Source organism: Ictalurus punctatus, chromosome 5 (genome assembly GCF_001660625.3).
Source record: "Ictalurus punctatus breed USDA103 chromosome 5, Coco_2.0, whole genome shotgun sequence".
Taxonomy (NCBI): Eukaryota; Metazoa; Chordata; class Actinopteri; order Siluriformes; family Ictaluridae; genus Ictalurus; species Ictalurus punctatus.
Genome location: NC_030420.2, coordinates 4,921,175 through 4,935,042, shown reverse-complemented (window position 1 = coordinate 4,935,042; position 13,868 = coordinate 4,921,175). Strand labels below are relative to the sequence as shown.

The 13,868-nt window shown below is 40.5% G+C and overlaps 1 protein-coding gene across 3 annotated transcripts in view; it reads left to right on the top strand.

Annotated features, from left to right (window-relative positions):
* The window catches only part of LOC108265665 (membrane-associated guanylate kinase, WW and PDZ domain-containing protein 1), a 68,128-nt gene that overhangs the window by 29,331 nt on the left and 24,929 nt on the right, over positions 1 to 13,868 (top strand). For 2 of the 3 annotated variants that reach the window (XM_017468235.3, XM_017468234.3), the window contains exons 4-7: positions 6,380 to 6,499; positions 7,772 to 7,945; positions 11,600 to 11,783; positions 11,973 to 12,043. In XM_017468235.3, the coding sequence (XP_017323724.2) occupies positions 6,380 to 6,499; positions 7,772 to 7,945; positions 11,600 to 11,783; positions 11,973 to 12,043 (549 nt within the window). The remainder of the gene's footprint in view (positions 1 to 6,379; positions 6,500 to 7,771; positions 7,946 to 11,599; positions 11,784 to 11,972; positions 12,044 to 13,868) is intronic. The other variant, XM_017468237.3, reaches the window with a different exon arrangement.

Genomic DNA, 13,868 nt, shown 5'->3' with positions numbered 1-13,868 from the left:
GATGATCATTTTTAATTTATTAATGAATGTCATGCTTTTTCATCATTTATAGTTACTTTTAATGTTGTGGAACATTCACGAGGCAGGTGAGTTCCTCGTTATAGCGTCTATAAACAGTCATTCCCTCCCAGCCTCTCTTTTTTCTTTCTCTTGAAATTAATAAGACAAAACCATAAAGCACAAGGACTTCTGTCCTGAAGACTTTCCTGTGGTGGAAAACGTAGTGACAGTCACACTGGAGACTCCTTCCACCAATTTTAAATAAACATCTTCCTTAGAGAAAGCTTCACCATGACTCGGGGCACAAGGCGGGGGACACCCTGGACGGGGTGTTAATCCATCGCAGGGCACAATCACACACACACTCCGGACAGTTTGGAAATGCCAGTCATCCTACAACGCATATCTTTGAATTGGGGGAGGAAACCGGAGTACTCAGAGGAAACCCGGAAAGCACAGGGAGAACATGCGAACTCTGCGCACACAGGGCGGAGGCAGGAATCAAACCCCCAACCGTGGAGATGCGAGGCAAACATGCCTAACCACTAAGCCACCGTGCCCCCGACACAAGCTTTTTAATCTGTTTATTAGTAAGGAACAATCGAATGATAGAAATGTATAAGAAAGAGCGCGTTATATATATGTTAGAGAAAATGAATCGACGCGTTCTGACCAATCCGTTTCAAGAATTCAACAGTACTATTGTACTTTAATTATTATGTTTAATTGAGTAAAATGAAGAAGTATTCTGATAATATGTTAGGCCATGTATGTTGGTCGCATAGGTCTACAGTATGTGATTTATAAGGGCTGAAATAAACACAAAGGAGACCTTTCTTACATTATGGTCATGTCCACAGAAACGTTTGAGAGTAATGTCCAAATATTTATGTGCGGTGTGTGTGTGTGTGTGTGTTATTGACATTCCCTGGCTATGCTGTCTGGTCAGGTTATTCTAGAAAACAGAGTATAAGTAGTTTTAAGTATCATATTGCAAGGTTTGTATCACAGGTTTGTATCACATAACTGCAGTGGGGCATAAAGTGCTGAAAACCATTCCCAAGATTCATTAACCGGCCACACTGTAGCTCTCATTAATCTATGGGTTTTCGATACTAGATGCTCACGTAAAACATGTCAGTAAGCAGGCCATTAGTGTGCGTACTGTATAGTCGTACGAAGACATTCCCCTTCCCTGCTGTGGTTAAGGGTTAATTTAATCTTCCATCCCCCATCTTTCCCGCTGCATGCTTTGTTCATAAATTACAACTTATTTCAACTCTGAATGGATGAGATGTGAATGAGAAGTGGATGTATGAATATAATTACGCTTCATACATTAAACCAAAACCATGGAATAGGTTAATGGATGAGAGAGAGAGAGAGAAAGAGTGCTTTACACATTACCAGCTACATGAAAGTGGGTCATAAAAGATTATATGCAAATTAAGTAACCGTGAAGCATTTATCAATAATGCATGTAATGGAATTATATTGAAATGTGGCCTCCATGGTTACCTGCTTAAATGACTCCATAGACAATTGATTGCACATTCTGTACAAATGCATTTGTTTTGTCTAATGGCTTTGTCAGTCCATATAGGATTTCGCAGAGTTTCGTTTGTGATTGTTGCGGTGATTGTTGGAGGCGTTTTTTTTTTGTGCTTGTTTTTTGTTGTTTTTTTTCAGAAAATTACTTGAATTGGCACGAAATTGTTTTGCGCACTGTCGTTCACGGTGCTGTTTGTTGGTAAATGAGACCTTTTAGCTGTACTCATGTTCAACGCACGTGAACCGAAGAGGGGTTTGGCTGAATGCACGTTGTGATGACATCACATGACACGTCTCGGTCCAAATCTGCAGAAAATCTGAGAGTAATTTTGAATAATTGCAAGCTCCTCAGAATATTGTGGAGTTTCCTTGATTCTGCTTGTACCATGTAATTGATCTCAAAGCCTATATAAAGCACGTTTTATGTATGCCTCACTGGGAGAGTGTGTTTTTTGCCTTGTGCCCCATGAGTTTTTGGATAGCTTTCCCTTCACCCCAGCAGGCACCAGTATCATCAGTGCGTCCTTCACGTTTAACAAATACATTTGAGGAGGGAATTGAAATGAATGTGTGCTAGTGGAGCTGAATGATATCAACATAGTAACGGTGTAGCCTAAAACAAAATGAAGTCCAGAGGCTATCAAAAATGATGTATGCTTTAGGCTACTATCTAGTGATTTTTTTTTAAAAAACCCACTGTAATAGGCAGTTCAACCTTGAAAGCATTCAGTCATCCAGCACAGCTCGTTTTTAGTGGTTTTGAACGAGCCTTTGTGTTGGATACAGCAGGTGTGTTTTCTTGTCATCATTATCACAGTGTGTGAACCGTACACAGAAATGCACATTTCCATAAACAGGTTTTGGCAAAAAAAATACATTTCAGGCCAGCTACAATTTCAAAAACTTTGCAACTCAAAAAGACTCAAGATTTTGTTAAAATCAATTAGATTTTGGATATTTGCTTTTAAACAAGATCATGGCCACTGTGAAGTATTTTTAAACTAACCCAATCTGGCAACCCTATTACTTGTCCGGTCCATGGCTCCTCCCTCAAGCCCGAGGCAACATGATTCTTGCCCCAGTGGACTATTAGTGCTTGTTGCAGTTTGCATTTTTGACCACCAGGGGCAATTATAGTTCTATGGAAGCTAAATGGGGTAGTGAGTGCGCTGCCTCACGAGCAAATCAGTGGAACATCGGCTTATATCTGTCAAATAGCAACTTAAAAAATAAATAGATCTGTGGCCACTCAAATGAAGACAACTACAACAACTACATCTTAAAAACCTGCACGAAAAGTATGACCAGTTGAAAAGGAAGTCTTTACTTATAAAAGAAGTTCACCGTGGTGCATGCACATTTTTAGGGGGCCAAGCACCGAAGGTGTGCTAGCAGCCTATTATTATTTTAATGGTCTGCACTTATATAGCACCTTTATCCAAAGCACTTTACACTGTGTCTCATTCACCCATTCACACACACACACACACACACCAATGGTAGCAGAGCTGCCATGCAAGGCGCTAACTTGCCATCGGGAGCAACTTGGGGTTCAGTGTCTTTCTCTAGGACACTGTGGTATGTGGAGTCATGTGGGCGGGAATCAAACCGCCAACCCTACGATTAATTGACAACCCGCTCAACCACCTGAGCCACAGCCGCCCCACATGTTACCTTTTCTTATTATTTTATTTGCTGTTTTATAGCTAGTCCAGTTTGGTGTAAAGACTCTGGCAACCCTGCTGGCTGATACAGCGAGGCTGTCGGAAGCACAAAGATTTTCTATCGTTAGCTAGTTGTGCTGTGAATGTCACACAGCTCTCTGCAGCACAAATATGTATTTGTTTGTTTTTCAGTTTTCGAATATGTATCAGGCTGTCTGAAGAAAAGAGAGACTTTGCTGTGTGGGTGCGTGTGTGTTATTAATGCCGACTAGCATGCTAGCATATTAACTTGTGCAAAACAGTGTGATTAGGAGAAGCATATTTTTTTTTACATCCTCGTAAGTCCTCTCCTGACTCGAGTTAATGAGGAAGTCCTTTTCTCAGAGGAGGGAATGTGGGCTTGATTAAGTTTAACTGTTTATTACAGCTCACGTAATATATTAATATAACAGTTTACTTTATTATGCAGTCTGTCGAACAGATTGTTGTGCTGAACGGATCCATAGGGTTATATTTTGAAGATAGCAGCTAAAGGGTTATTTAATTAAAAGCCCTTTTCCACATCTGTGCATTATCTGGGGACGAATTCTTCAGTAATGTGACACAGAGTTATTTCCAGTGGACATTGGGACAGTGAGTGATAGCTCTAACTAGATGTTGTCATGGAGATCCTGTTAAGGCTTAAGTGCGAAGCTGTGTCATTCGTCTCCTTTCCCGGGAAGCCATTTTACATTTGACCCCTGTAGCCAGACCATTAATTATTGATAAAGCCTACTTAATAATGATAATTAGAGACGTTTCTATTTTCTTGCATTCCATTAATCAATATTCAAGCAGACAGTGCGCTTCTACATGAGAATGTCTCGTATTGTGTACAGCTGAGATGTGTTCAAGTCTTATACCCCCCCCTCCACACACACACACACACACACACACATACACCCTTGGGGTCACTCAGATTATTGGACAGACGGCTCATCACAGAACCCTTCCCCTTTTCTAATAGCTTCTGGACATGTCATGATTGACATGTGGTGGGTGTGGTGAGAAGCAGCTTGGTCGAAGAACAAAACTGAGCCTCTGGTTATGTGAGCTGAATATGTCAATACACACACACACACACACACACACTCACAACCTAATAAAACTGAGAACGCCGCACCTCGGGGGCGTAGAGGACAAATAAAACTGAGATGATCAAGCAGCATAATTCGATTTTGAATTGTGTATGTGTGTGTATGTCAGACAGTAAGGAGGAAAATGCAAGCGAAGATTGATGGAGTGACAGAGTGTAACCGTTCAGAATCCCTGTAGAAGTCCACTGAGAGCTGACAGGACATGCCAGAATGTAGGTGTCTGAACAGCAGGATTGGTCTGGACCATTTGCGGCGTTGTCATTACAAGCCTGCTTATCTGACAGTCACAAATAAAGTAGAAGTAGAAAATGCTGTAGGTAAAGAGGAATAAAATGATTGGGTCCTCCTTATAGTTTCCCTAAATGTGCCATTTTTGACAAATTGGCAGTTGTTTTTTTGTGTCTTTAATGTTACAAAGAAGGTCCAGGAAAATCTCTACACATCTAACCTCAATAAAAATGACAGGTCCTATGCGTACTGTATGCATGAATATGAAATTTGCAACAGTCCTCCTGCTATCGCAAATAGCTAGCTAGCTGGTTTACTGCTAGGAAAATAGCTTGTGTTTTTCAAATATTTCACTCTTGCTTTTCATTCATGCATTTATCTTCAGGAACCGCTTTATCCTCATCAGAATTTTTATGGAAGTACCGATAAAGTGCCTGTTTTAAATGACATATAACTGAAACTACACTGATCAGCCATAACCTTAAAACCACGGACAGGTGAAATGAATAGCATTGATTATCTCGTTACAATGGCACCTGTCAAGGGGTGGGATATATTACGCAGCAAGTGAACAGTCAAAGTTGATGTGTTGTGTGAAAAATGGGCAAGCGTAAGGATCTGAGCGACTTTGACAAGTTCCAAATTGTGATGACTAGAAGACCGGGTCAGAGCATCTCCAAAATGGCAGGTCTTGTGGGGTGTTCCTGGTATATAGTGGTTAGTACCTACCAAACGTGGTCCAAGGAAGGACAATCAGTGAACCGTAGACGGGGTCATGGGCACCCAAGGATCACCGATGCGCAAGGGGAGCAAAGGCTAGCTCGTCTGCTTCGAACCCACAGAAGAGCTACTGTAGCCCAAACTGAAAAAGTTAATGCTGGCTATAACAGAAAGGTTTCAGAACACACAGAGTATCACAGCTTGCTGCATATGGAACTGCGTAGCCACTGATCGGTCAGAGTGCCCATGCTGACCCCTGTCCAACCGTGAAAGTTCCTACAATGGACATGCGAGTATCAGAACTGGACCATGGAGCAATGGAAGAAGGTGGCCCGGTCTGATGAATCACGTTTTCTCTTACATCATGTGGATGGCCTCACTGTCGCTTACATGGGGAAGAGATGGCACCAGGATGCACTATGTGAAGAAGGCAAGCCGGCTCGGAAGTGTGATACTCTGGGCAGTGTTCTGCTGGGAAATCTTGGGTCCTAAACATTGTTCCAGACCAAGTGCACCACTCCATGGCAACGCTATTCCCTAATGGCAGTTGCCTTTTTCAGCAGGATAGTGCACCTGCTACACTGCACAAATTGTCCAGGAATTGTTTGAAGAACATGACAAAGAGTTCAAGGTGTTGACTTGGCCTCCAAATTCCTCAGATCTCAATCCAATCGAGCATCTGTGAGACATACTGGACAAACAAGTCCGATGCATGGAGGCTCGACCTCGTAACTTACAGGACTTAAAGGATCTGCTTCTAGCGTCTTGGTTCCACATACCACAGCACACCTTCAGAGGTCATGTGGAGTCCATGCCATGACGGGTCAGAGTTGTTTTGCAGCACAAAGAGGATCTACATGATATTAGGAAGTTGGTTATAATGTTATGGCTGATCGGTGTATTTAATTTGAATCAATATAGCTAAGTGTAATAATGAGCACCACATCATTTTTAGTTCTATGTGGAGTTTAAGATGGATTTCTGATCAAGAGAGGTGAGGAAGGGATGAAGGCATAAATTAATTCAAACACACACACACTTTTTGTGTTCTTTTTTTTTTTTTTTAAATATAAACTGTAGGTACAACCAGACAGCCTCGAGATGGCGAGATCTCAGGAGTGGATTATAACTTTGTGTCTGTTGAAGAATTCTTCTCTCTAGAGGAGTCGGGAGCTCTGCTGGAGAGCGGCAAATTCAAAGGTCAGTCATTGTGATTCAAGACGTGGCCCCAACTTTAGAAACCATTCTAACAGGACCTTTGCTGAAAAAAAAAAATATATCAGTGGATGAGTTTAAAAAAAGAATATGTCATATGAGGTCTCTTGATACTGGCTTCATTCTGACCTTATATAATGAGTTTGCCAGCTTTAAGCAGAACTGACCCATGAATTAATCAGACATTTCCATTTTCTCCCAGACTTCTTGCAGTGTTTTCTTTTTAAATAGTAATGTATTGTTATATTTCTGCCACAAAACAAATCCATTACTAAGCAATAACCTCAGTGTTAAATATGTTTAAACATCTATTTTCATCCACCCTGTGAAACTGCAGTACCACTATCACATCCTACAGCATTTTAATATTAGATAGTAATATATATATATTATATATATATATATATATATATATATATATATATATATATATATATATAGAGCAATGAATTCTCAAACCTTTAAGCAATTTAATATTCAGCACCGGTGTTATCGGCCATGTAATGCTCACAGGGAGTATAGGTGAGTTATGGCTCTCTGGGGCAGGATCACCTCCCTCTCCTGATTAAGAGAGTGAGATGTATTAGCATAAAAGATGCTGCAGCATTTACCCAGCACCATAAACGTCATTCTCACCTTGTCAGACCAGCCCAGGCCAGGATTTATGCTTTGCTAGCGAGTTACTCTGTCAATAAATCATCAGCATTACGCAAGAGCACAAGAAGAACTGAATATGCAGTTCAGTAAAGTCTTGGGATGAAAATACTATAAAACAGTATGGGACTGCTTTCACTGTGGGGTTTTTTTTCTTTTCTTTTTTTTCTGGAGCATAATGATTTTCGAAAAAAAGAAGAGAAAAAAAAAAACTGCTACAGCCATGCTTTTTTACATTGATTAGCTAGTACTATAAATATCAGTTACCTTGAGTCTGCAGAAAGCTCAAGGTAACTTGAAAAATCAGCTATGTTACAATAAATGCATATTATTTGTGCTCTAAACCCTATCGCACACATGATTATGTAATCTAAGAACTTGGGAACTTGCAGGTTCAGCATTTATGTGTTGATATCAATCAAATGTATGATTGTCATACACTCTCTGATTGGTTATGCATTATAGAGTATGCGTGCTTTTGAAAATGTTTATATTAATGCATTTTGTTATTGGCTAGAAGCCATTATAGTTTTGCACCTGTGTTAAAGGTTCCCGGGGTAAATAAACCACATACGCGACTTCTCCACCTTCATTCTTCCTTAGGGAACTATTACGGAACCCCTCGACCGATCCACATCAGTCCCGACAGCCCCCCCATCACCTACCAGGAGCACTGCAAGCTTCTACAGAACTTCCGCACACGCAGCAAATCCCTCAGTAACCTGGAGAAAGCGGCAGAGGAAGGGTACAACAGTGAGGGAGACTCTGGGCTATCAGGTAGGGAAGGAAGGATGGAGAACAGCACAGGATAATAGTGATAACTGTGCAATAATAAACTGTAGGGTTCCCAGTGTTACTATTAATACCATTCAGACTACTAATAGTAAGGAGGATCATTATAAGTAGCCAAAGCCTCTTGGAGTCAGGATTGTAGAGAAACTGTTATAATAGAACTGGCCGCAGTAAAAGATTCTCTGTTTTTGAACTTTAATAGGTAGCTTGAGTTGGCAGTAAGACGAAAATGTGAATTTCTCTATAATTCTCTCTTTGAAATGTCATTCACCTTCCGATGATGATAAATGCATGGTTCTAGAGCAACATACTTAGAACGAGGCATATTTGTCCAAAAGACGGGTATTCATGCTCAAATTTAAGTCTTAATATATTGTCAGGGTTGGAAAGTAACAAACTCCATGTATACTTGAGTATCCGGTTCACTTCAACGATGTGTTCAAGAGAACAAAATCGTCACTTCCGGGGAAACTTGCGCAAAGTGTAAATACAAATGGAAGGTGGTAATTTTACCAAATCATTTTGGTGACAGACTTTGGCTCAGGCATTTCAGAATGACAAAAACAGCATTTGAGATGCTGCGCAACGAGATTGGTCCGCTGGTTAGTCCAGTTTTGCTGACCAACCGTGCCCCAGTTCCGACAGAAAAACTTTTCTGAGCCAATTGTCCAATCACGTGATTTGTTGAGGGAAAGTCACATGACATTTTTCGATGTGCATCGAGGAACTTATTTGATAAATGTGTTTCCATCATAGTTTATGCGCATGTCTTCTTATCGCAAAAAAAATTAAATGAATTATCTGGTGTTTCCAACAGGTGTTTTTTTTTTTTTTTTTTTTTTTTTTTTTTTTTTTATCCCCAAAGTTCGCATAAAAAATATGTCGATGGTAACATAGCTAATATGTGCAAATTTGAAATAATTCCAATTTTGAGACCCAATTACTATAAAGCAGGTTCCAGCAGAAAGTCTCATTTTCAAGACAAATGCTTAGCAGCAGCAGTGTCCGAGACAGTGGAGACATCCTTGGTCCGATTGAAATGCTTCGAAGGAAACAGCATGATAATGATCTGCAAATATTGCAAGCCAAAACGCGTGGAGATATTTCACAGCTCAACACCCAACATGCGGAGGAAGCTAGATGAGCTAGTCAGATACAGTAGGAAAGCATTGCATTAAACTTCAGTAGCGACTGCCTGTTGTGTTAAATATATCTAAGTGATGCTACAGTCTATGTGTAACGCTTAGGCTAATGTGTAAAGGGCCTCTTTGACAGATAGCTAACTATGTAGCTAGCAACATGCATTCATTTACATGAGCTAGCTAGCAAAAAGCCTAGCAAGCTACTGAAACCCCAACAGCATTTGGCTACCCAGCTAAAATTACTTTTCTTTATATACTAGAAAGAAAATACTAGTTTAGATTAAGTACTTTTCCATCAAATGACTTATTTACTCCTACTTGAGTAATTTTCTTGAGCTGTACTTTTACACAAGCGTGTTTTTTTACTCTGCGTATTACTCAGTTATTTACATTAAATCAGTGGTCACCAACCCTGCTCCTGGAGATCTATGTCTGTGTCACTGGATTTCAATTTATGCCCAGATTCAGCTAGCACACTTGAAGTACCCAAATAAAGCATAAAATGTGTGCGTGCGTGTGTGTGTGTATTTGGAGAATGGGTTATGTCTGTACCGGGAGCTTGCTAATTATCTTAGAATTGAGGGGGCAGCTTGCAGCTGTTCAGGTCCCAGCTGGGGATGCTTATGGTTTAAATTAATGAACCTGGAATAAATTTGATATCACCGGGCTATATTACTTGCGACACTGCTTGTTTTTTCACCTTTTGTCTTGTGTAATAATGTTACATTTTATGGACGCGTAGATATTCTACGCTCTACTGTTGGCCAATACAAAAGATCTTAACCTTAAAGATGAAGGAAAAAGGACCATTATATAGTAGATGCAATAAATGTCATTCATAATTGAAAATTCTTAAAGGAAAATAGGGTAGTGTCATTGTACTTCAAAGGAAAAGAAAGGTACCAAAGCTTTAAAATAGTCTCCTACTCATTATTACCTACATTGGAAAATCAGGACCACTACATAGAGCACTATTATAGGGGAATTGAAGTAAAATGTTGTAGTCTTGTTCCATTGCTTAAAGACACACACCTATTTAGCTAATTCTTGATTGACACAATCATTTGACCTTCACCAAACCTAAGGGCAATAAAGTAACAAAGCTATATACTGTAGAAATGATGTCACATTTCTGCTCCTTTCCACTGTGAAAAGTCTGAAGGGCCATTGCTATTCTGTAGTAACCGACTGTATTTATCAGAGAGGGGTAAGGGGGCACGCTAAATCAAACCAAACATCGCAGTGTATTTCAGGTATTTCATGGCTGCTAGGGTACTCTGTTTGTACATTACCTATCATGGTGCACTGGATATTCTTCATGTTTTTGAAGAGCACTACAAAATGGCAAATCCAGAAAATGGGGGTAGCAGGGGGTAGCTGTGCATTTGAGGTCAGTGAACAGGAAGCCAATCTGAAAATCAGTTTACCTATCTATTTCAGAATGGTAACAATATTTTTTAAAAATAGTTTCTGGGAATGTAAAGTTATGTCTATCAATTTAGCTGAATATTTATATTAGGGATACATCCTAGTCTTAAGTTCAGCTCAAGGCGAGAAAGGAATCCATGAGCTATAGATATGTCAGGTATTCCGAAGGGCGGCGCTGTGAAAGGCAGGGCCTTAAATCTGTCATCCGATTCCAACTGATATGGGATTCACTGTTGATTGAGGTTCTTGGAGAAAGCCACTTCTACCATGCCAAAATCCTGTTAGGTAACTTTACCCCCCTTTTTGTAGAGTATTATTAATGTTTACTTGAACATAATTTCTGTACAGAATTCTGTTTGTATGATTCAAAGGATTACTGGAGCTGTTTTCTTTATTGACCAATGAGTTATTCTCGAATTACTTTTTGAATTTATCTGTTATCTGAATTGTTTTAATGAGGCCTCAGTGAATTTGGCTCTTTGCTACAATGTAATCGGATATCGCTCCAGTCAATGGTCTGCTAAAACTGTCCATTCAACGCTTTCATAAGTTCACTTTGGTTTTGTCGTGCTATGCACTTTTCCTGCATTGGCTCAGTTGTCTCGTGGGAGGTGGCACAGACCTTACAAAGCCATTGATCAAACCATTCTATGGCATCCAATCAACAGTGCATGCTTTCACTGTGATATGTTTATATGGATTAGGTATACTTTCTCTTCAGTCAGAGTGTGATGTGTAAGATGCTGACCTGGCTCAGATGTACATATCGACACAGTACTGGTTTTATTTGGACTTTTGACTTTTTATGAACTATATTAAGTTTCTTTGGCCAACACATAGACCTGTTCAGAGTAGAAAGCTTGTTATACATACTTTTATAATTACACACAGCAGAGCTGTCTATAATTGATCATTCTCAGAATCTCTTAATAGGGCTAAGTGATACCTGCTCCAATTAACTGTGTAATTGATGAAACTTCTCACTAACATCAATAGAATACCACAGACAGACTATCAGACTAGAAGCGTTCATATTGTTCTCTCTTCCCATCTGTTATTGATGTTTTAGGTGGCTCAGGAGGTGCCAGCAGTGTCCCCGCCCCAACATCATCCCCCAGCCAGTCTCGTGACTCCAGTGGAGGGGACGGCAGTGCCTTTGAGAACGGGAGCAGGCACAGAAGGGGACTACAGGGGGTGGGGCATGAAACCTGGGAAATTACCTACAGTGACTCAGGGGAACCATACTACACAGAGTATGGCCTCTGTTTAAATATTTCTGTTATGTAAAACACTCATTTTGGATTCAGTAATTGGTAGTTCCCTTATATTATTACAGTTCTGTAGCGTACCAGACAGTCTACAGTGCATATGGTACAGTTCTGTGATGCCTTGCTGTTTCCCAGACCAACACTGACATCTTGTGTCGTCATCTTGTTTTACAGTCATCAGCCCAAGCCAACGTACTGGCACAGCCGCCGCGCATCGAGCCGAGAGTCGGTTTTCATGAATGAACGTAAGCATGAACTCTCTGTTCTAATATATTGTAAACTATTTTATTCTATAGCTATACCAGACATACAAGATATTGGGGTATTTTAAAATCTGGCCTCGCCATTGCTCAGGGTAGACCACACCACAGAACATAACAGGTTTATTTTAATGTCAGTGATTGCACCCAAACACAACCCACCCATCCATCCATCCATCCATCCATACGTGCATTTTCCATACTGCTTATACTACACAGTGTTGAGGGGGAGCCTGGAGCCCATTCCAAGGAACTCGGGGCACGAGGCGAGGAACACCCTGGATGGGGTGCCAACCCACTGCAGGGCACAATCGCACACATTCACACACCCATTCACACACTAAAGACAATTTAGAAATGCTAATCAGCCTACAACGCAAGTCTTTGGACTGGGGGAGTAAACCGTAGTACCCGGAAGAAGCCCCTGAAGCATGGGGAGAACATGCACACTGGGCGGAGGCAGGATTCGATCACCAACCCTGGAGGTGTGAGGCAGACATGCTGAGCAACCGTGTCTCCCCAGACACAACCAAGTGTGCCAATACTATAGTCTTTGATAGACCTACAGAAAATTTTTACTCAAATGGCCAACAAAATACATAAAAAAACAGCAGGGCACTAGGTGAGGGTGTACAGCAAACAATGTTAATACGGAGCCATTTGTGATTTGGCCCTAACTTGAAGATAGTGAATTTTACTTGGATGAAATGGAGAAATGTAAAACCATGTTAAATAGCTGTAAGAAAACATTAGTAGGTAAATAACTTTTTAATAATAATTAAATCTGAAACATAAAATAATGCCGATATTGATGCATGTGAACCCTGCTGACTATTCATTATTCTTCCTCTGGGTTAAATGAACAGCAGACACTATGGAGCCCACTAGAAAGAAGAAGGTCATGGTTGCCATTTGCTGCATTTGGCAGAAAGCTCGGCACATTTTCTAAATGGGGAAAAAAGACGAACTAACAACGGGTACAAGACTATTTGTTGCAATGCAACAGCACAGTGAAGTGCAGTCAGCTTACTATAGCTGCCTAATATACGGAGACAAACCCTGATATATCCTCAGCGGCTGCTTCTCACTCTCTAAACATGAATAATGAGCCCAGGCTGGCAGAGAGCACTGATAGCCTGTCATCTGAAGGTTCTGATGATCAGGATGGGTGTAGGAGTGCAGCTCAGCAGCAGTGAATGCACTGCATACCAATATTAAGGCTGCCTCAATGAAATGAAGCTGAATATTCCACTTGGCACAACCGATCGAATATTTCAAATATTTACTGGTATAATTGCCCAGGAGAGTGTCAGTGACAGGGCTATCCCAGAACGTATAGATTTCTTTTAACAGTTCTTCTGTGGATTCAAAAGTGTATTGAAGATGCTGCCTGATAACAGAACATGCCTAATGGCTACAGTGACAGATGTAGAATCATAAACACTAAAATGATCAAATTTATGATAAATTTGATATGATAAATTTATTACGTTGTCTCTTAAATGTGTCAGAAAAAGAGATTTGTAAAGAGAACGTTGACAAGCAACTGATTATTATTATACACTATTATTACTACCACTGTTATTACTAAGTCTGTGAGTACTCCCTTATTTGGACCATTGGACGCCCAATCCCAAAAGCAGGTGTTGAGTGTGAGTCAGACCATGAACTTCACGGACTGTTCAGCAGCATGAAGCGCAACTCCTATGCCATGAAGCACCTTAATTATGCATACAGCCATGAAATTGCCCATATGCTGACTTACATCGTCTGTCTGGGATGCTGATATTCTTCGATTAAAGTAGTGAGA